The following is a 24,415-nucleotide window of genomic DNA, read 5'->3' as shown; positions in this document are numbered from 1 at the left end:
TGCGGCTCTGCAGGTGGAGGTAGGTGCAGGGTATTATATATCTAGTGTGCGGCTCTGCAGGTGGAGGTAGGGGCAGGTTATTATATATCTAGTGTGCGGCTCTGCAGGTGGAGGTAGGGGCAGGGTATTATATATCTAGTGTGCGGCTCTGCAGGTGGAGGTAGGTGCAGGGTATTATATATCTAGTGTGCGGCTCTGCAGGTGGAGGTAGGTGCAGGGTATTATATATCTAGTGTGCGGCTCTGCAGGTGGAGGTAGGTGCAGGGTATTATATAGCTAGTGTGCGGCTCTGCAGGTGGAGGTAGGTGCAGGGTATTATATAGCTAGTGTGCGGCTCTGCAGGAGGAGGTAGGTGCAGGGTATTATATATCTAGTGTGCGGCTCTGCAGGTGGAGGTAGGTGCAGGGTATTATATATCTAGTGTGCGGCTCTGCAGGTGGAGGTAGGTGCAGGGTATTATATATCTAGTGTGCGGCTCTGCAGGAGGAGGTAGGTGCAGGGTATTATATATCTAGTGTGCGGCTCTGCAGGTGGAGGTAGGTGCAGGGTATTATATATCTAGTGTGCGGCTCTGCAGGTGGAGGTAGGTGCAGGGTATTATATATCTAGTGTGCGGCTCTGCAGGTGGAGGTAGGTGCAGGGTATTATATATCTAGTGTGCGGCTCTGCAGGTGGAGGTAGGTGCAGGGTATTATATATCTAGTGTGCGGCTCTGCAGGTGGAGGTAGGTGCAGGGTATTATATATCTAGTGTGCGGCTCTGCAGGTGGAGGTAGGTGCAGGGTATTATATATCTAGTGTGCGGCTCTGCAGGAGGAGGTAGGTGCAGGGTATTATATATCTAGTGTGCGGCTCTGCAGGTGGAGGTAGGTGCAGGGTATTATATATCTAGTGTGCGGCTCTGCAGGTGGAGGTAGGTGCAGGGTATTATATATCTAGTGTGCGGCTCTGCAGGTGGAGGTAGGTGCAGGGTATTATATATCTAGTGTGCGGCTCTGCAGGAGGAGGTAGGTGCAGGGTATTATATATCTAGTGTGCGGCTCTGCAGGTGGAGGTAGGTGCAGGGTATTATATATCTAGTGTGCGGCTCTGCAGGTGGAGGTAGGTGCAGGGTATTATATATCTAGTGTGCGGCTCTGCAGGTGGAGGTAGGTGCAGGGTATTATATATCTAGTGTGCGGCTCTGCAGGTGGAGGTAGGTGCAGGGTATTATATATCTAGTGTGCGGCTCTGCAGGTGGAGGTAGGTGCAGGGTATTATATATCTAGTGTGCGCTCTGCAGGTGGAGGTAGGTGCAGGGTATTATATATCTAGTGTGCGGCTCTGCAGGTGGAGGTAGGTGCAGGGTATTATATATCTAGTGTGCGGCTCTGCAGGTGGAGGTAGGTGCAGGGTATTATATATCTAGTGTGTGGCTCTGCAGGTGGAGGTAGGTGCAGGGTATTATATATCTAGTGTGCGGCTCTGCAGGTGGAGGTAGGTGCAGGTTATTATATATCTAGTGTGCGGCTCTGCAGGTGGAGGTAGGTGCAGGGTATTATATATCTAGTGTGCGGCTCTGCAGGTGGAGGTAGGTGCAGGGTATTATATATCTAGTGTGCGGCTCTGCAGGTGGAGGTAGGTGCAGGGTATTATATATCTAGTGTGCGGCTCTGCAGGTGGAGGTAGGTGCAGGGTATTATATATCTAGTGTGCGGCTCTGCAGGTGGAGGTAGGTGCAGGGTATTATATATCTAGTGTGCGGCTCTGCAGGTGGAGGTAGGTGCAGGGGCTCTAGTATTTTGGGGTCATCATTCTCAGTAACCCCTTCCTGTCTCAGCTATTTTCACCTTTCACCAGTTCAGGACCAGTTTCCCGCTATTCCTGACCGGCTCATTTACATTCAGTTTAACCCCTTAAGGACGGAGCCAGTTTTTTACGTCATGACTCGTTCATTTTCTACAATTCTGACCGGTGTCACTTTGACAGGTTTCGAGAGGTAACGCCAAAAAGTGGACCTCACAGTTTATTACCCACTTTCTTATGAGCGCGGTGATACCCCACATGTGGTCAGAAACCTCTATCTGGACAAATGGGAGGAGCCGGAACAAAAGGAGCTATATATGAATTTTGGAAAGGAAATATGGCTGAAATAGATTGCGGGCCCCATGTAGCATTTGCAGGGCCCCCAAGGTACCTAAACAGCAGAAACCCCCCACAAGTTACTCCATTTTGGAAACTAGACCCCCTCAAGGATTTTATCTAGAATTTTGGTGAGCACCTGGAACCCCCGGAGGCTTCACAGAATTTTATAACATTGAGCCATGAAAGTTTAAAAAAAAAACCAAAACATTTTTACCACGAAATTATTACTTTAACCAGATAGCTTTTATTCACAAGGGTAAGAGGAAAATATGCACCATAAAATTTATTGTGCAATGTCTCCTGAGTGCGCAGATACCTCATATGTGGTGGAAATCAACTGTTTGGGCGCACGGCAGGGCTTGAAAGGGAAGGAGCACCATTTGACTGTAAAATTAGCTGGAATCATTAGCGAATGCCAAGTCGCATTTAGAGAGCCCCTAAGGTGCCTAAACATTGGAGCTCCCCCACAAGTGATCCCATTTTAAAAACTAGACCCCTCAAGGATTTTATCAAGGGGTATATTGAGCATTTTGAACCCATACATACTTCACAGAATTTGATAACATTAGGTCGTCATATTGAAAATGTTAATTTTTTTTTTAACAAAAATGTTGCTTTAGCACCAAATTTCTCACTTTTTCAAGAGGAAACAGTAAACCCCACAGTTTGATACCCTAATGTGGCCAAAAATCCCTGTTTGGACAAACGGGAGGGCTCGGAACGGAAGGAGCACCATGTGAATTTTGTAAAAGTTCAAAAAAATGGCGGGCACCATGTCGCATTTGCAGGGCTCCTAAGGTACCTATACAGCAGAAACCCCCCACAAGTGACCCCATTTTGGACACTAGACCACTCAAAAATGTTATTCAGGGTTACAGTGAGCATTTTGACTCCACAGGTAGTTCACAAAAATGTTACTGTAATGCCAAATTTCTCACTTTTAGGCTGTGTGCCCACAATCCGGCGATACTGCGTCTAGGACGCAGTGTCAGCCCTTCTGTGCAGATGCCAGTGTTGTCCACACGAGAATGCAGCTGCCCGTGCCCACGATCCAGGTTCAGGCCCCTGCAGACTTTATTCTCCCTGCGAAAAACACTGTCATCTCCACAGCATAAACTGACAGCCTGCACCTCAGGAAGCCGTTCCGCTGGTCAGTTTATGCTGCAGATAAAAGAAGCACAGTGGGCATGAGATTTCTAAACATCCCGCTACTGCGCTTGTACTTCACAACATCGCAGTCAAAACACTCTGCATCCAAACCACTGCAAATCCTGATAGTGGGCACACAGCCTAATAAGCTAGGATGGATGGATGGATAGATGTCAAACACATATATCATGTCCCACCCCCCCCCCCCCGCATATTCTAAGCTAGCACCCTTTAGTAAGTTTCATGGGGCACTAAATTGTGTTTAACCTTGAATTTGCCCCCCCCCCCAAAAAATATAAATTAAATAAATAATAATAATAATAATAAAAAAAAACAGCTAGAGTAAAGCAGATGGCTGCAGACCACAGCTGGCAGCTTCACCTTGGCTGGTATTCCAAAATGAAGGTCTCCCCATGCTGTTTTTTTAATTTATAAATAATTAAAAAAAAAAAGTGGGGTGCCCCCTGTGAAGGGGTCCTTCTCCCATATCACACAATTAACAGAGCGAGAGATGAGTGAACGAACAATCCAAAGCATATTTATTCCATGCAATATAGAATGACCATCAAATAATCCAACACACGGAGAGTAAAACGAGTCCAGAAATGGCATAAATGTCCTGGAGTTCAGTCACACTCCTCCAGCAGTCCTTCTCCAGGGAAATCGGGGTTTCTCACAGTGTCTTTGGGGTGCTGTCTGCAGCCTCAGCGTCTCCCTCAGAGGTTCAATCTTGTTTCTTCTCTCTTGTAAGGGTACCGTCACACTAAACGACGTACCAGCGATTCCGACCACGATATGACCTGCTCAGGATCGCTGGTACGTCGCTACAGGGTCGCTAGTGAGCTGTCAAACAGATCTTCCCAACGACGCAGTAACGATATCGGCGGTCGCAGGGACCCTGTTACATAGCACAATTCAAATCTTGATTAGTAACATAGGCGAACAAGGTCGTTGGGTAAGGTGTCAAACACACCGATGCGTGCTGCCCTGCGGGAGCCCGAATACCAAAAAATGAACCAGAACAGTGTTTAACGATCAGCGATTTCACAGCAGGGGCCAGGTCGCTGCTTAGTGTGACACACAGCGAGATCACTGGTACGTCACAAAATCTGTGACTCAGCAGCGATCACGCTAGCGATCTCGCTATGTGACAAGTACCCTTAAGTCGCACCCAGAATCACTAATCTCTCAGGTAAACAGAGAGTTTAAGTGGATTCCAGGCCCCCTCCCCCAGACCTAGGCACAGAAGCACTTCAAGGGGATATAACCTGACTTAACAGGACAAACAATATATCGAATAGACAGACCACCATGCCCAAAACATGAACCCACACAAAATAGTACATAACCCACAATATCACATCATGACACCCCCCAAATTGGATTTCCAGCCAAGGAAAAATGGACAGCTGTGGTCTGGTATTCTCAGGGTGGAAAGATCCATGGTTATTTGGCCCTTCCCAGCCTAAAAATAGCAGGCCGCAGCCACCCAGAAGTGGCGCATTCATTAGATGCGCAAATCCTGGCGTTTCGCCCCAGCTCTTTGTATAGCTCTGGTGCGGTGGCAAATGGGGAAATAAATAGGGTTGTTTTGGGTTAGGGTTAATGATGTCACGGCGTCTATCAGATACCTGACAGCACTAACCTAGTCAGTAATAAAAAAAGGCAAAAAAAAAATTGAAAAAACACTCCCCAACACATTCCCTCTTTCACCAATTTATTAAAAAGAAAAAAAAAATCCGGTCTGCGATAATCCATTTTGGAGGTTATACGACGACTTTGGACCTTCCAGAATATGGGTGGCACACTTTGAGAACATATCCCCCATTTTCTGAAAGTGCAAACCCTCCATGTGAGTAGTGTGGGTGCAGTGATACTGCACTCACTCTCCCCGGGTCCACAGCATGGTAGTGTGAGCTGCAGTAAACTTAGTGTCACTACTAGCAGGGAGGCGGCTGAGAGCCGCTCTACACTTGTGGCCAGGGTCTTCTGAGAAGGAAGAGGAGGGATCGTGGGGGATCGTCACTGCAGGAGGTAACGGGAGACCGGGGATTGACAGGGTGACCTGGCTGGACCTGGGGAGAACTTTGAGGAGGAGGATGAGTGCAGCGTGTGCGCCGGCCATTTTAGATGATCAGTTGGGGCATAGAACTGGGGGGGGGCACTTTGACCATATCGGGGGACCGGGATAAGCACCTTATGTCCCTATTTGACATGATTGATCATGCCAGGTGGGAGATAAATAATTTTTTTCTGCCCAAATCATGATCTCCAGGGTCTGAGCTACACTTGGTAGCTGAAACCACAGAAATTATCTGATGATGGGGGGCGGTATACACTTTATCTCTTTATTGCTTGCTGGCAGCAGCGGGAGGGAATTAACACTATGACCGCTAGGACATATTTTTACTGCCCACGGTCATTAAGGGGTTAAAGTCTACAAGCTCCGACACTAGTTTAGAATATCGAAACTTTTTTATTTACATAATTTTTCTAGTTTGGGAGTGAAATATAATGTGGGCACATTTTATAATTTGGATGATTTTCACTCTTTTGCTGCCTTCATACAAGAAATGGGTGGTAAATTGTGCGTCAGCGAGTGCACAGATCCGTACACCATGTGTGGCCCCTCTTTTTCCGTAGAAACAAGAATACATCGAATCCTAATTCCTTTCCCTGTTCTTAACCGAAAAACTGGGAAATTATTTGTTTTTGCTCTTTTGTATTTTCCTACTCTTATTACAGAAGCAATTACTCTTTTATTTTTCTGCTCACATTTCCGTGTGAAGGATTGTGGTTTATAAAGATAATGTGCTACTTTTACAGTTGTACTATTTACATAGCACATTTCATGTTGAATATTTTTTAGTACCCAAATGATATCTCACCTCCCTGATCTCTATTAATTTTACATATCGGCTCATCTCCTTCCCATTCAGGTCCTTATAATATCGGATCCTCTCAGTGGAGATCTTCTATAGAAGAGAATTCTCCTGATTGCCCCGTGAAGGATGGATATGGACAGGAACAAGATGGCGGAGAGGATATTACACCTCACCCTAGAGATCCTCTTCCGGCTTACTGGAGAGGTGAGAGATTCTGATGACGTCACATTACATCATTCTTATCTATGGGAATAACAGATGGACAGAACTGGAGAGGTGAGGACTCTGGAAATGTCTGGAGTGAGATTTATTACTGTGTCTCTCCATAACCAGGATTACACAGTAGTGAAGAAGACCTCTAGTGAGCGCTGTCAGGCCCCTGTGTCTGAGGGATGGGGAAGACCCCTGAGCCCAATCACGGGGCCACCACCTCACCCCCTGATACATGAGGACATCAATGACCAGAAGATCCTAGAACTCACCTACAAGATGATTGAGCTGCTGACTGGAGAGGTGACACTGCTGGGAATGCTGGGACATTATACAGTAACGCTATGAAGGGATCGGGGGTGACGGTATCATTGTATGTGTCAGATTCCTATAAGGTGTCAGGACGTCACCGTCTATTTCTCCATGGAGGAGTGGGAGTATTTAGAAGGACACAAAGATCTGTACAAGGACGTCATGATGGAGGATCCCCAGCCCCTCACATCACCAGGTAATAGACAGGACTAAATACACACGGCCTATAATTATCTGTATGTAAGGAATGAATTCAGTCCCTGTATGTGTCTCCTCCAGGTCTATCCAGTAAGAGGACAACACCAGAGAGATGTCCCCGTCCTCTTCTCCCACAGGACTGTAAACAAGAAGATCCCGATGTTCCTCAGGATCATCAGGTAGATGGAGAGAAGGGGCCATGAAATCCCCCTATGATGTGTAGACGGCTGTGAAGGTCTTGTGCTCAGTCTTGTTTTATCCACCAGTATTATATGTTTTATACTTGTGTAATGAGAGCGGTGGAGATGGCAGGATTAGAGCTGATCATAGATGGGACTTCTCCATCTGTCTGTGCCTTTTGGATCACATTTATCCCGTTCTCTACACTGAACACTTAACCTGGTGTCAAAACCCTGATGTATCAGAGAGAGAGGTTGCTCCTATCTCATGGGTCAGAAGGTCACAGCACACGCCAGCACTAGTTGGATCTGCTTTGCCTTCCACGTAGCTGTGCAGACTATCCTTGTGCTGCGCTGCTAAGGTTAAGCAGACCCTTGTGACTTTCTTGGCTTACCATCCTGAGTAGAGTTTATCGGACGGACAATAATCCGGTACCGGCGGATCACTGCCAGATTTAAAAAAAGAGTCTGATCCACTCCGGAATCCGGTGCCCATATAAGTCAATGGGGACCGGAATCCAGAGGTTAAAATTGTTTGTGGAGGGGCTAGGAGCCAGCACAGCATACTCACCGAGGCGCTGTCATGGCGGCACACTCCTTTCGGGTCACGCTGTTACCTTCTGAAGCCGACAATTCAATATTCATTGTTTTCCCCGCCCACCGGCGCGTGTTGGTTGCAGCTAGACGCGCCCCCACCCTGAGTGGCAGCGTGTCAGCTAACTGCAACCAATCACAGGCGCCAGGACGGCCGGTGGACGGGGAAAGCAGTGCACTGTCGGTCAGTTCAGTTCACGGTGGTAAACACTAGGCAGCACAGTTATAGTGCGTGGCTGCAGCCCCAGCTGTCGCGCTGAATCTGTGCTGTGACTACAGTGCCCAGAGTCACACGTGCAAGGCTTTGCCAGGTGCTGCCATGGCAGAGTCACGTGAGGCCCTCGCATGTGTGATTCCGGTGAAAGTAAAAAAAAAAAAAAAACGACATGCGGTTCCTCTTATTTTCTTCCTCAGTCAATTAACGCCGGTTGGGGGCTGTTATATCCTCAGCCCACAGCCGCTCGGTATTGCCGCATCTATTGGATGTGACCATACCGGTGTGCGCTACTAGCTCTTCCCGCAGTTGTGATGCGGTGCCAGTCGGGGTAATAGCAGGGGTTAATAGCGGCGCACGTCTGCTACTAAACCCTAGCTTTGTGTGATGGCACAGGCGTCTATCAGATACCTTCTGCCTTCATGACACAAACCTGTAAGTGACAGTAATTAAACACAGACACAGAGAACAATCCTTTATTTGGAATAAAATACAAACATCCCCTGCTTCACCACTTTATTAACCCCCAACACCCTGCAGCTCCGACGTAATCCACAGAAGTCCCACGCCGTTTCAGCTCTGCTACATCTGAATATCACAGAGAGCGGCACGACTGACTCTCTGTGAGCTCCAGAGAATGAATGAGCTGTGCATTGAGCGCTGACGTCAATCAGGTCATTTGCGGTCACAGCTGGAGATTCCCACGGTCCTTGATCTGTGATCGCAGGTAACCTGACCTCAGGTGGAGGTCACTGAGTTCACAGACCTGCATCTCCTAGCAGAAAAATCCAGGTTTTTTAGCCAAGAGATGCAGATTTTGTGCTGAAATTTTTATACCATATTCCTGCATCCAATCTACACCTCCTGGCAAAAAAAACGCTGTGTTTTGGCGGAATTTTTTTGCCGCGGTTATTTTTCCGTGATTTTTGCCACAATTTTTTTGCCAGGAGGTGCACATTTGGTGCTGAAATCGTCTGCACCAGCTTTCAGCACCAAATTTCCACCTGCTGGCAGTATTTTATTTTTTTTTTTTTTATTACCCAGCCATGAAAACGCCGGCTGGGGGCTGGCATAATCTCAGCCTGCTGCTGTCTGAACATGAGCGTGCATGTACCTAGAAACACATGCACGCTCCTGTCAGAAGTTTGCAGCTGTTCTGCGATGTCAGACTCGCGGGAGTTCCTCACAAGTGGGACTGCGGCGTAGAAAAAAAACGCTTTTTTTTTTTTTTTAAATAATTTAAAAAAAAAAAAAACGACGTGCGGTTTTCCCCAGTTTTCATCCCCAGCCATGATAGCGCCAGCTGGGGGCTGGTATATCTTCAGCCCGCGGCCGCCCGGTATTGCTGCATCTATTAGATGTGACAATACCGGTGTGCGATACCGGCTCTTCCCGGAGGCGTGATGCGGTGCCAGTCGGGGTAATAGCAGGGGTTAACATGTAATCTCAACCCTATTTTAAAATGTACAATTTTTATTAATATTCATTAAAATGTACCCACAAACAGACACACAAACATATAAATGAGAATGGATCACGTTATCCTTGTAAATAACCAAGACGTTTTATATACACACTCACTTTAGGAAAGGGAAGGGAAACTAATATAGCCCTATAAGGGTAGTGTATCCCTACCTAACAACGGAGGGTATGACACCATAAGTTACCGGGCGCCCCCGTTCCACGTCGGCTCTCCCTCTACCTGACCCTGATATAGGGATGGGATGGAAAGCCCTATAGTGGTGCTTGCACAGTACAATATATAGGAATTCCCAAATGGTAATACTCCTCCCTGTATTGTTTTCCTTAGATCAAGAAGGTATCAATTTACTGATCTACAACCAGGAATTCCTATTCATGATACTAGCACTGTACAAGACGTATAGACTTCTATTCCTAATAAATTATCTTTATGCAAGGTAGTGATCCATAAGAGTTATTTACAACCACATATGTTACAGGGTGGTATACCCCAAAAGTATATTACAGTCACCTAGAGTCATATCACAAGGGGCTCAGATAATCTCCCCATTATACCCCAGGAGCTGAAAGAAAAATGGGATACAGACACCCCTGCAAATTACTGCAAAATAGAAAAGGTTGCTCCAATCATATTCTATATAATATAGTATAACAGGCAGAAAAGATGAATTACTTCCCTGAGAAGCAGGAATGATGACCGCGGAAGAGCTGTCTGTCACAGGCTGGGGGGCGCGTCAGCCTGCAACCAATCACAGCTGAGAGGATGGCCAGTGGGCGGGGAAAACACCGAAAGCTGTGTGATTGGGTGCACAGCACAGGAAGTGAAAGCGGACCCGGAAGCAATGTGCCGCCATGACACCGAGTCTCGGTAAGTATGAAACGCTCATTTATTTATTGTTTTTTTTTTTTTTCATTTTTATTAATTGCCGATTCCGGATCGTGCGCCCGGAATCCCACGTCCACGCCCGGGTCCGGCCTGCGGATTGAGCTGAAACCGTGCGGATCTGGACGTTTATAGTCCGGGTCCACTCAACACTAATCCTGAGTTGTCTGAGCTGTTCTGATTTCTGCACTCCCCCGTTATAAGTTCTCACCACTTTACCTCAGTAGTTGCCAGTGATAACTTGCTTTTCCATGGTCCTGGCATGGAGGTGAGAGCCATGGGAGGAGAAATTGTTTTGAATTTGATCCTAGAGATTGCTGCCTGGAAGTTTTCTTTGGTGTCTTCCTATTGATCATCTCCCTTTTTATTCATTTCTCTTTCCATCCCCCTTTTTTACCACTTGTTTGGGAATGCAGTTTCTTTTTCCTTTCTCTGTTGTTTTCCTTTTGTGTCATTATCATAAAGCAGGACTAGTGTTCCTCCTCCCCTGCTCACTAGACACGGTTGTGATTAGGGTAAGACAAGGATAGACACGTGATTGCCGCACAAGGGAAAAGAACCTGTCTTGGGACATCGGGGAGCTCAGGGTTGCTCAAAGTAAGTGACAGGGTTTATCCTTCCTGTTCTTCCCTAGAGGCAGTGGTTCCCACCCCATCTTTCTCATGATACACCGCTCAGCCTCTTGGTGGAACACAACAACCAGGGACTGCCCTGTATTGGTACCTGGTGCCTACGGTCAGCAAAGTCCAACCTCAGAGGCTCTGGTGATGACTGGGTAGGCACTTAATCATGCCCCTCCGGGTACGCCTGGTTCAGGGCGCAGTGAGGCTACGTCCCTTCTCCTAAACCTATTAGCATGTCAGGCTTACATGTAATTCTTCAAATGACATGATTCAGATGAAACCCCCAAAGGATCCATTCACTGTAATAAGGCAGCAGAGTTAGTCTGGACTCCTCATGGCAGCGCGGCAATCATCCCTATCTAGTGAATGGTTATCTCCAGTAATTGTATTATTACAGCGGATTCTTTATGATGTTACATCGTCATCTTCTCCCCATTCAGGTCCCTACAATATCGGATCCTCTCAGTGGAGATCTATATAAGAGAATTCTCCTGATTGCCCCATCAAGGATGGATAGAGACAGTAACAAGATGGCGGAGAGGATATTACACCTCACCCTAGAGATCCTCTTCCGGCTTACTGGAGAGGTGAGAGATTCTGATGACGTCACATTACATCATTCTTATCTATGGGAATAACAGATGGACAGAACTGGAGAGGTGAGGACTCTGGAAATGTCTGGAGTGAGATTTATTACTGTGTCTCTTCATAACCAGGATTACACAGTAGTGAAGAAGACCTCTAGTGAGCGCTGTCAGGCCCCTGTGTCTGAGGGATGGGGAAGACCCCTGAGCCCAATCACGGGGCCTCCACCTCACTCCCCGATACATGAGGACATCAATGACCAGAAGATCCTAGAACTCACCTACAAGATGATTGAGCTGCTGACTGGAGAGGTGACACTGCTGGGAATGCTGGGACATTATACAATAACGCTATGACGGGATCGGGGGTGACGGTATCATTGTATGTGTCAGGTTCCTATAAGATGTCAGGACGTCACCGTCTATTTCTCCATGGAGGAGTGGGAGTATTTAGAAGGACACAAAGATCTGTACAAGGACGTCATGATGGAGGTTCCCCAGCCCCTCACATCACCAGGTAATAGACAGGACTAAATACACACGGCCTATAATTATCTGTATGTAAGGAATGAATTCAGTCCCTGTATGTGTCTCCTCCAGTTCTATCCAGTAAGAGGACAACGCCAGAGAGATGTCCCCGTCCTCTTCTCCCACAGAACTGTAAACAAGAAGATCCCGATGTTCCTCAGGATGTGTTTCCTCCAGCTCTATCCAGTAAGAGATATCTACTCATGTACTTTCTGCACTAATTTTGTGTTTACATTTTTAGGTTTTCTGCTGTGTTTTTTTTTTAGCTGTATTTTCTTTGCTTCTGCTTCTTCTGCTGTTTGCTTCTAGTGCCTTCTTTATGTCGTTATGAAGGCAACTCAAAGACCTGCAGAGGGTTCATGAATACCCTGTTTCCCAGAAGATACGACCTAGCATGATTTTATGGGATTTTTAGAGAATACTTGAATCATAAGCCCTACTCCAAAAATAAGTGGTAGTTACAGTCAGGGCCAGCGTTGGGAGAGTCGAAATCCACTCTCTTACGGTCCCCATCAGTTGTATTCTGAGGTTGATTTTTTTAAGGACCTTTGATGGCTTCAAAGTCATGTGACATGATGTAACCAAAGGTTTCTTAATTGCAGGAGTCTAAATGAACTTAACAGGACACAGGCTGGCATGCAGAACTGGCATCAGGGGAAAGGGAGAGCAAACTGGGCAATTTCACAGGGCTCCAATTCTCCTAGCGGCCCCAGTGTTTATATGCCAATTATAGGACTGCTTAAGGACCTTTTTGATATAACGTCACGTGACCAAAGGCTGGTGTGTGTGCCAATTTTAACCAGCTTTGCCAAATGGGCAGAGCTTGGCCAGAACAAGGGTGTGATGCCACCGCTTCTCTAATTCATATCAAACTGCAGGGTTCCCTATGCCAGAAATCTCACTCCAGTCCCTGATGTCATTTGTCAGTGTCCATTGCCGATCTTGATTAATTTGAGCCCTAATGTTTATCTGCACAGACTGCAAGACCCTGCTACCTGCTTTGGTTACAAAGCCTAAGGTTAGGCCATCAACGTTATAGTCCCGGACAATCCCGTTAAATATCCGGCATCTGTCTAACTATTTTATGTTCGTCTTTGAAAAAATATTCTTTGAAATTGTCTATGTTGTGGATCAATGTTATAAGGAGATTTTTGCAGGTTTTGCCAACTGTCATGACGGCGTCAGGATCTGTGGAAATTATAGATTCTGGTACTCTGCATGTTAACTGCTGTTATGTCTGTGAGCAGCGCAGGGAGACGCAGGCTTTAAACTTCAGGCTTGGACAGGCTAGCAAGAGTTATTCTCTGCTGGGTTGCTTGTTAATGTCTTTGATCACATGCTGTAGAGGAGAAAGTATCTATCACTTCCCTTCTGTATATGCTGGCTGGACTATTTCATTAATGCCAGCTGTTGGTCTGGTGAGGTGTTGAGATCCAGACTTACGGGTGGTTGTTTTGTATTATTGCTGTGAGCTGTTGTGGTTTTAACTCTTGTTGTCTTTTTGTTGCTGCCTTTCTGCTCTTGCTTTTCTCTATAGTCTCTCACTGTTTATTTCTGTGAGTTTGCAATGTGTCCTGTCTGTCTGTGTTAATATTTGTTTCCATCATATTCCTGTCTCTTCCTTCCCCGGGGGATAACAGATTAGATCTGGTCACGAGAATAGTAAGGCACGGGACTCTGGCATCTCCATATTCAGGGGTAATCAAGAGATTAGGAACAGTTTAGGGTCCCCTAGCGTGAGGGACAGTATAGTAGCCTTCTGTCCCTCATTATCCTGCAGTCACATTGTGACAATCAATCAGATTATTTACTGTAGCACATTCCAGAGAACTGGTGCTAGTAATGGGAGATTCAAATTAACGAAGATGTAACTCTTAAATAGGGATGGGAGATCCCAATTTGTAAAGATCGGGGATCATACCGATCACATAGTGATCGTGTGCATGATATCGATCACGAGCTTTCCTGGAAAGCTCGTGTTACAAATCGGTCCAGATCGGGTCCAGGGGCTGTAAAAAGAAAGCACATTATTAAAATAAAAAACTTTATGATCATACTTACTGGTAACATGACTATGACGTTTTCAAAGGTCCTCTTAACTTCCGGGGGTATTTACTGCACTGTTCGTCACTCGGCAGTCATCGGCTGTTTTCAGCTGTGTTCGCGGTGATGTCAGGGTTCACCCAAGTCCATGGCTCATAAACTCGATTGAACTTTGACTGTCACTGTGCGAGTGTCGTATCACGGCGCTCAATCTCCAGACAGCAGCGGGTCGGCTGCATGTGTTTCTATGCAGCTGATGCGCTCCTGTCCTGAGATCAGTCCGTGCGGGATGATGCCCATACAAGACGCCAGTGCAATCATCCCCTCACTGTCAGCCTGCTTCTTGCTCTATTCAGAGCGATGTAGCAGAGCTGACAATGCTCTCTGCTTCTCTCTGTGTTTAGACTGTGTCTGTACAGAGTGATGAAGCTGACAATGCTCTACCTGTGGATTACGTCGGACTAAGGATTTTTTTATTATAAAGATGGAGTCTCTAAATGGTTTTTTTTGTTTTATTTCTAATAAATTTTTTCTCTGTCTTGTATTTTTTTTACTGTTTACTAGAAATTCATGGTGGCCATGTCTAATTTGGCGTGACACCATAAATTTCGGGCTTAGTACCATCTGAGAATACAAAGCTGGTATTAACCCAATTGTTACCCAGTGTAACACCGCCATCAGGGCCACTGGATGAGCCAGGTAAAGCACCTGGAAATGGCGCTAAGAAACAATGCGCCATTTGCAGGGGAATCCCAGCCCCCAGCTGCCTGGCTCTACCTGACTGGCTATCAAAATACAGCGGGAGCCCACACATTTTTTTTTATTATATTTTTAAATAATTAAAAAATAAAAAATAATGGGCTTCCCTGTATTTTTATTGTCAGGCAGACGGGTGGGTGCGTAAATTATTTATCTTTATACAACTATATATTGTGTACAATGTATATGTATATGTATATATATATATATACAGACCAATAGTTTGGACACACCTCATTCAAAGAGTTTTCTTTGTTTTCATGACTCTAAAAATTGTAGATTCACATTGAAGTCATCAAATCTATGAATTAAAACATATGGAATTAAATACTTTAAAGAGGTTGTCCAGTTACCAAAACTGATTTTTTTTCTGATAAATCTTGCTAATATGTGCCTCTCAACACATCTATTATGTTTTTTCAGCAATATTACCTTTTATCGTGCTCTAGCAGCACATGCTCATTGCTGGCTCCAGCTCTGATGGGGTTAATCTCTCTTCTGACTTCCTAGGTTCAGTTCCTACAACTCCCATAATTCTTTGTGGCTCTAGGGCGGTATCTAAAACACCCACTGTGTCCAACACACCCACTCTCCTCTCCACTCAAAGTCTCCTCCCTGCCTCTTCCCAGTGTGGGTGCACTGAGAGAAATCACACAGAGACAGCAGAAGCTGCCAGCTCTGCACAACCAGGGGAAGAAAGCGGCCATCTTCTGCTTGTTCTCATATAGTTCATAGTCTGTGTGTGTGTGCGCGTGTGTGTGCGTGTGTGTGTGTGTGTGTACAGAAATTATGATTATTAGCCGGCGCAACATGTGAAAAAAATAATTGGGGAAAAAAAAAGTGAAGGGGTCATGAGATTGCTTTTTTCCCTCTTGCCTAGTCTGTGTGTCGTCCATATCATCCGTGTGGCATGCATTTTGCAGGCTAGTTTCACATCAGCGTTTTTTTTGCCTGTAGGCAAAAAACCGCAAACCGCATATGACCGGATCCTGTGGATTAAATGGGCAGCGCATGCAACCGTTATTTTACTGGATCCTTCTGCAGCGGGACACAGAATTTATCGGCCGGCGCTGGAGTCAGTTGACTCCTGATCTCCCAGCCCGCACACGCTGCAATAGCTGCAGGTGGGCTCATTCACATGACCGTTCCGTTTGTCCTGGTCAGTTCCTGTTCTTTTGCGGACCCACGGACAGGACCATCTTTTCAATGTCTTTTGTGTAGGATCGGATGGCACACGGTAGCACTTTCATGTGCATCCGATCCTACACAAAAAAAACCACATCGGATGCTGTATGTCCGCTCTGTTATTATGGAACATGTCCTATTCTGTTCCGTAATAACGAACCGTGACTCAATACAAGTCAATGGGTCCGCAAAATTCCCGGAAGCAACACGGAAGCACTTCCGTGTGACTTCCGTCGGGTGCCCATGCAGTCTGTGTTCCGCCCCAGCCCCGCGGCTGCCCGCACAGCAGTGTCAGCAGCTGCCCGCACTGCAGTGTCAGCAGCCGCGGGGATGACAAGCGCTACCGTCAGGAGGTTAGTAAGTTCATTACCTGCGGTGATGAAGTCCTGCACTCCTGACGTCAGCGGTCGTCACTGCCTTCTTTGCCCACCGCTTGTCACATCACCTCTCGCTGTCGACCCGAGACTGTGACTAGTGGTGACATTACGGGCCGCTCGTGATACTTGGTTTGTGAAGGCGGCGGTCATTGAACTCAGTGACAGCGCTGCTGTCAGGAGTGCAGCGATCATCTCAGGTAATGTACCTCACTAACCTCCTGACAGCAGCACTCATCATGCCCTGCAGTGACCTGGGCTGACCTATTGATGTTGGTTCAGGTCACTGCACGGCTCTCCCAGCCAATAGAGAACATTCTGTTCTTCATTGACTGGGACATTGACTATGGTACGCTCAGCTGCGGGGGGAGGTCCGGCACTCAAGAGGGGCGGGCCAGCACTGAGGAGGGGTGGGAGGGGATTTCTCTCCCTCTCTCCTCCGTAGTCGGCTATTGCGATTCTCGCTCTTCGCTTACGGTACACCGATGTACCGCAAGCGCAGTGCGATTTTTCTCTCACCCCATACACTAGAATGGGTAAAAGAGAAAGAGTCTTGCATTACAATTGCAGCATGCTGCGATTATTTTCTCGGTCCAATTAGGGCTGAGAAAATAATTCCTCATGTGCGCTGACACACAGGCTAATATTGGTCCGAATGGAATGCAATGTTTTATCGCACTCCACTTGCACTGTTTTTCTCACCGTGTGGCTTAGACCTTACTTGTTCTGTGTCCTCCTGCATCCATCGCAGCGTGTGCAGGCTGGAGTTCAGCTGAGTTCAGATCAGTTGACTCCAGTGCTGGACTGAACTCAGGTGACCTCACAGCCCGTATACGCTGCGATGGATGCAGGGGGACACAGAACAAGTAATCGGCCGACACTGGAGTCATCTGATTACTTGTTCTGCTGGCGCTGTGGTCAGGAGTAGGGATGAATGAGCAGCAAAATGCTCTGGTGCTCGATGGGCGAAGCCCGTGTCGAATTTTTTTTTTTTTTTTAAAAATTCATTAAAAATAATAATAAAAAAACCAATCACATAACCCTAACCCTAGGGTTAGGGGTAAAAAAATGAAGTGTGGGCTCCCGCTGCATTTTCTACTGCTAAGGATAACCCAAGCAGCTACTGGCTGCTAACCCCCACTGCTTGGTGTTACCTTCACTGGCAATGGAAATCCAGGGAGGCCTTTTTTTTTTTATAAAGGTTTTTGCCTAAAAACTTTTTTAAAAAAATGACGTGGGCTTTTTTTTTTTTTTGTGCGCTAGCCAGGTACAGCAGGCAGCTACGGGCTGCCCCCAACCCCCAGCTGCCTATTTGTACCCGGCTGGGAACCAAAAATATAGGGAAGCCCATTTTTTTTAAATTATTTCATGAAGTAATTTTAAAAAAAAATGACGTGGCCTTCGCTCATTTTTTTGTGTTCAGCCAGGCACAACTAGGCAGCTGGGGATTGGAATCCGCAGCACAGGTTGGCCCAAGCTTTCTGGGCCCCCCGCTGCGAATTGCAGTCCACAGCCGCCCCCGAAAATGGCGCTTTCATAGAAGCGCCATCTTCTGGCGCTGTATCCAACTCTTCCAGTGGCCCTGGTGGCAGGTGGCACGCTGGGTAATAAGGGGTTAATACCAGCTATGTTTTACCAGCTGGTATAAAGCCCTAGATTCTTAATGTCAGGCCAAGTTTGACCTGGCCATTAAGAATCTCCAATAAAGGGTTAAAAAAAAAAAAGACATCACACAGCGAAAAATACTTTATTAGAAATAAATACACAGACACAGTAGGGACTCCATGTTTATTACTCCCTCTCACTCTTCCACGATCTAGAGATTTCTGTACTGACCATGCCAGGAGAGAGAGAGGGAAAAGAGAGAGAGAGGGAAAAAAGAGAGAGAGAGGGAAAAGAGAGAGAGAGAGGGAAAAGAGAGAGAGAGAGGGAAAAAAGAGAGAGAGAGAGAGGGAAAAAAGAGAGAGAGAGGGAAAAGAGAGAGAGGGAAAAGAGAGAGAGGGAAAAGAGAGAGGGAGGGAAAAGAGGGGGGAGAGGAGAGAGGGATAAGAGGGGGGCAGTGAAGAGGGGAGGGAGAGAAAAGAGGGGTGGGGGAAGAGAGTGGGGGGGGAGAGAGTGGGGGGAGAGAAGAGAGGGGTGGAGAGAAGAGAGTGGGGAAAGAAGAGAGGGGGGAGAGAGGTGCTCTGTTACCAACTGTCTCCACTCTGTGACTTGTGGTGCAGGTGACAGAGTGCAGACAGTTGGTCCCATGCAGCAGGACAGGTGGCAGAGCGGTGACATGCGCTGCTCTAACACATGCGGTGCTGCATGGGACCAGCCTGTCAGTGTCTTGCTGCATCCTGTAGTGCTGCTTGGAGGAGCACATGATCACACAGCCCGACACCGCCCGCTCTCCTGACATCGCAGCAGAGCGGGCGGGTGGAGAGTGTGATCAGATACTTACGTGACAGGGGGGGATTTCAGCTGAAGAACCCCCCTCCCTGTACTCCACCCTGGCGCCCCGTGCCTCACCATCTGCCCGACGCTCAGCCGTCTTCAGCGCTCCATACTGACGTCCTCCGGATCCTCCCCTCGATGCTGGGCTGTGACGTGCGGTAGTCACCGCCCACAGCCCTGTCACTAAATCTGAGTGGCTCCAGCCTCCTCTGACGTACCTGTCAAGTTTTAGAGCCCGGAACTTGTCGGGACGTAAGAGGATACTGGCGGCCACAGCTCCAGGGGGTCATGTGACAGGCACTGAGCGTGCATGATAGCGCCGCTCAGTGCCAGAATTGGAAATAGAAGCCAATGCAGAAAACGCCGATAATAGTAAGTGTAACTCCTAGAGAAAATAAAAAAAATGGGTGAACCACCCCTTTAAAGTGTGAAACAACTGAAAATATGTCTTATGGGGCGTGGCCTGAGCAGCATGTGAGGAAGACCTGTGTAGAGACAGCTCCTGCAAAAAACTCCTGTATAATCCTGTCCAGCTGGGGTTAAAGTTTGTTTTACTGCTTTCCTGGAGTGGTGACCTCTCCTAGACTGAGGGGGCTTCAAAGACCTGAGTGATATGACCAGAACTCGGGCTGATAAGAAGCGCGGGACACAGGCCACACTCATGGACGCTGGAGCTTCATGTGGGGGCAGGGCGTCTGATGCAATAGCTCGCCTCAGCAAGTTTGCACGAGATCAGCCTGAGATACCTGGAGCTGTTAAGCAGTGTGCCCTCAGCGTGGAGGAGATCCCAGGACAAGAACTGATGGAGGAGGAAGAGCAGCAGGGAGCTGTGAGTATGTTGGCTGCTGCCAATAATGTGGAGCAGGGGGACAACCTTAGAGCTACAGATGAAAACACAGATCCTGGGAGAGCAGAGCCCACCCTCAGTGATGTGCTTGCAGCAGTAAATACCTGCAACAATATGCTAGCCACTTTGAACATACAGATGGGAGGAATTAAAATGGACATTTCATCTATCAGGCACGAGTTGCAGGGGGTCAATGTACGGGTGGGGGCCCTGGAAGACCGGGTCAGTGCCACAGAGGATAAGCTTCCCCCTCTGACTCGGGACCTTGGCAGAGCAATCCACAATATCTCATTGCTTAGGGCTAAGGTGGACGATCTAGAAAACAGATCCCGCAGAAGCAATCTCCGACTGGTCGGGGTCCCAGAAAAGGCAGAAGGCAATAATCCAGTAGCTTTTTTTGAAATGTGGCTCCCCAAGACTTTGGGTATGGATCTGTTTTCTCCTTTCTTCACTATTGAGCGGGCACATAGGGTCCCCACTAGACCCCCACCACCAGGGGCACCCCCTCGTCCTATCCTCCTCAAGCTACTGCACTTCAGGGACAGGGACACTGCGCTCCGCAGAGCCCGGGAGATTAAGGATCTGGCTATTGACGGCCATAAGGTCTCACTGTACCCGGATTTTTCCACTGAAATCCAGCAGAGGAGAGCGCAATTTATTGATGTCAAAAAACGCCTGAGGCAGCTGCAGATCTCTTACTCAATGCTATACCCTACCAGGCTGCGAGTGGTGGCGGATGGTGGGACAAAGTTTTTTGACACTCCAAAGGATGCAGCCGCATGGCTCGATACCAATGAAAAAGGACTGCGCAGAAATCACCGCTGAGGATTATTGCGGATTCCTTGCTGTTGGACTTGCTGAGGTGAACGTGCTATGTTTCCCAGCTGGAACACTTATGGACGGTTGGCAGGAGCCACCCAGATAGGTTACTATGCAGTTGATGACTGTTCAGGAATTTAAACCGTTATGTGCTCTTAGGGTTATGTTTAGCCCCACTTCCCTCTGTTTGAGAGGAATGTCCTGGTTTACTGTGTATGTTTTTATGTTGTTTGACCTTTTTGTTTTATGCACCTGTTTGGTCTATGCTCATCTATGGGAACTGCTGCAGATGGGTCCGGAGGTCCCCGCTTGCTGCCCCCTGCTGTTACATATGTGTACTCACCCTTATGGCGAAGGAGGTTAATATAGTGGCCTGGAATGTGCGAGGATTGGGTGAAGCCACTAAAAGATGTGCAGTTTTTCTGTTTCTACAGCAGCTTAAGCCAGACATAATATTCTTATCAGAAACGCACTTGGTGAAGGAGCGGCTCCACTTGCTCCACAAAAAATGGATAGCCCATGAGTATCACTCTGTATATACCACACACTCCAGGGGGGTGAGTGTCCTGATACACAGGACAGTGCCGTTTGAGTGTCTTAAAGCTTCTGTGGATCAGGAGGGTAGATTTGTATGTCTTTACTGTGTCCTTCATAATGTGCGCTGTGTTCTAGTTGCAATTTATATTCCGCCGCCATACACAGGGGAACCATTGAAACGTATTCTCAATTTTGTTGCTTCCCTCCCTGAGGTCCCCACCCTATTAGTAGGAGACTATAATAATTACTTGCACCCGTATTGGGATAAGTTACATACAGGGAATATCTCAGTGGGGGCGGCAGCTACATCCCTTGCCAGACTGATGGAGGAGGTGGGATATGTAGATATTTGGCGTATTAGAAACCCGCAGGTCCGGCAGTATTCATGCTATTCTAGTTCTCATCATTCACTGTCCCGGATTGACCTGGCCATTGGAAATGCTCAGCTGCTGCCTTGTGTAGCTTCAGTCACGTACCTGGCCAGGGGGGTGTCTGACCACTCCCCACTACAGGTCCGTCTAAGGCTTGGGGACCCGGACCGGCTGGCGGGGATACCTTGGCGGCTCAACCCTTTTTGGATACAACTGATAGGGGGCACTCTGACTGACACTATACGGGAATATTTTGTGACAAATGACGGTACGGCATCCAAACATATAGTGTGGGACGCAATGAAGGCGTATGTTCGTGGGACATATATTAGGGAAATTTGCACCCGAAAGGCGAAAACAAGAGAGCGCACTAAGTATCTGACGGACACTTTAGGTGATGCAGAACGACTTCTTATATCTAACCCTACAGATGATGCCAAGCGGGACTTAGAGAGGGCACAGAGAGCTCTGAGAGACCATATGACTTCCTTGGCCACTAACAAACGCTTTTTCCTTAAGCAGCGGTACTTTACGGAGGGGGAGAGTGTGGGACATCTCTTGGCTACAATTGCTAGGGCGCAGGAGGGATTGACCTATATCACCAAATTGAAACTTGACACTGGAGAGGAGGTGAGGGACAGCGGGAGGATTGTGGAGGTCATGCAACAGTATTACACCCAATTATACTCCTCTAAATCGCATTATGGGGATGAGGAACTGCGGGACTTTGTGGAGGAGATCACTCTCCCCAGTCTGTCAGATAGTGAGAGAGATTCCCTGAATAGAGATATAGACCTGGAGGAGCTGGAGGAGGCGCTCGGTCAAATCCAAAATGAAAAGGCCCCAGGTGCGGACGGACTCCCGGGTGAATTCTACAAATTATATACCCATCTGCTGCTGCCAAGACTCTTGGATGTGTTCAGAGATGCTGAGGAGAAGGGATCCCTCCCTGCATCCATGAGGGAGGCTATTATTGTTCTGATTTTAAAACCCGGGAAAGATCCGACCGCGCCTGACTCCTATCGCCCAATCTCGCTGCTTACATTAGATATTAAATTAATCGCTAAAATTCTAGCTAACAGGTTGTCCCGGGTGATCACGTCAGTGATCCACGAGGATCAGACTGGATTCATCCCCAATAAATCTACTTCCATTAATTTGCGACGTTTATTCCTGGGGATACAGCTAAGTTCTGAGGGGAGAAACAAGGAGAGAGCAGTCCTGTCATTAGATGCAGCCAAAGCCTTTGACAGTATTGAATGGAATTTCCTATGGGTAGTTTTGGAGAAATTGGGTCTTGGCTCCAGATTTATTGGCTGGGTCAAATTGTTATATGCCTCTCCGCGGGCCAGGATTCGAGTTAATCGTTGTACCTCCTCGTCTTTTAATTTGGCCAGGGGCACGAGACAGGGCTGTCCTCTCTCTCCATTACTATTTGCAGCGGCAATTGAACCATTGGCGGCTATGCTTCGTGCATCCGCTGGCGTAAAGGGGTTTGAGATAGGCGGTCTGGAGCATAAGGTTTCCCTCTATGCGGACGATTTGTTGCTGTATCTCAGGGAGGTGGGGACATCGGTGGGCCCAGCAATAAATATTATTATAGAATTTGGTAGGCGCTCGGGACTCCTAATAAACTGGAAGAAATCGGCCCTGCTCCCTATAGATCCACTCCCATCTAATTTTAGTACTCTGGGGCTGCCAATTCCGACGGTGGATAAATTTAAATACCTGGGGATTGTGGTTAGTGCCCGACCGCGTGATTACTACTCTCAAAATCTGGAACCAGTGTTGGCTCAGTTTAGGAACAAGATAGATGCCTGGTGTCGACTCCCACTGTCCCTTATTGGCCGTGCTAATCTACTAAAAATGGTACTGATGCCCAAACTTCTGTATCTTCTCCACAACGCCCCAATATGGATCCACTGGAAATTTTTCCGTAAAATCAACACTTTGTTTCGGGAACTCTTGTGGCAAAAGCAGCAGGCTAGAATCCGCCTTGAGACCCTGCAGAGAGGGAAGGAGGATGGGGGTCTGGCAGTCCCCAACCCGTGGGTTTATTATGTTGCGGCACAGATGCAGCACTTCAGGGGGTGGGGAAAGGATGAGGCATATGACGCTGGGGGCAAATTGGTGAGGGGCCTTGCAGAATGGGGACACCCAGTGGCTTTTTTGGATGCAGGATACTCACCCAGAGGAGGAACATTATATCCAACATTATCATTGATGTACAAGGTGTGGGATAGAGGGAAGCAGTTGCTGGGAATATCAGGAATGACTGAGTACTGGCCCTTATGGCATAATCGTGGACTGGCGGAGCTGCAGAGACTCCCGGGTTGGAGAATGTGGGTGAGCAGGGGGGTGCATCAGGTGTCTCAGATTCTTCAGAATAATATACTTAAAAGATTTGACCAGCTTCAAGCTGAGTTTGGGATACCGCACAGTTCCTTTTACCAATACCTGCAGCTCCGTCATGCCTATGAGACACAGACACGTCGTATGGACATTAGGATAGAGCGGAATCACACTCTTACTGAATTGTTGACATCTGATCGCTCCTATGGTATTATTTCTAGGTTGTATACAGTGATGTTATCTAGACACCTCGACAAATTCCCTTTGCAGGCTAGAGAGAAGTGGGAGAGGGACCTAGGCCCTATGACAGAGGAACAGTGGGGTGAGGTCCTGTCTCAGACTCCAAGCCTTGCTGTATCTGAAGGCCAACGACTGTCACAGCTATTCCTGTTACATAGAGTATATAGGACACCTAGTCTATTGCATAAGATGGGAGTTAGGATGGATGATCTGTGTCCTAGGTGCGGACAGGAAGGTGCGAATCTGATGCATATGATGTGGTCCTGTGGGAACATTGAAGATTACTGGAGGGCAGTACTAGATTTGGTTAGACAAGTTTTCAATATCCGTCTACAGCCAAGACCTATTATATGTATCCTGGGTCTACTGGAGGGGGGGGTGGACTTGAGTTCGCCGGTAATGGTCGGTATTACACGTCTCTTGTACCAGGCTAGGAAACTGTTGGCCTACCACTGGTTGGACCCAGCGCCTCCGGTCATCGGGGATTT

The 24,415-nt window shown here is 47.4% G+C and overlaps 1 protein-coding gene across 1 annotated transcript in view; it reads left to right on the top strand.

Moving 5' to 3' along the window:
* The window catches only part of LOC142259307 (uncharacterized), a 106,550-nt gene that overhangs the window by 71,445 nt on the left and 10,690 nt on the right, over positions 1 to 24,415 (top strand). Inside the window, 1 exon segment of the mRNA XM_075331777.1 lies at positions 12,054 to 12,150. Within this exon segment, the coding sequence (XP_075187892.1) occupies positions 12,054 to 12,150 (97 nt within the window).

This window comes from Anomaloglossus baeobatrachus (assembly GCF_048569485.1).
Source record: "Anomaloglossus baeobatrachus isolate aAnoBae1 chromosome 5 unlocalized genomic scaffold, aAnoBae1.hap1 SUPER_5_unloc_7, whole genome shotgun sequence".
Lineage (NCBI taxonomy): Eukaryota > Metazoa > Chordata > Amphibia > Anura > Aromobatidae > Anomaloglossus > Anomaloglossus baeobatrachus.
This window is presented reverse-complemented; position numbering and strand designations above follow the sequence as displayed.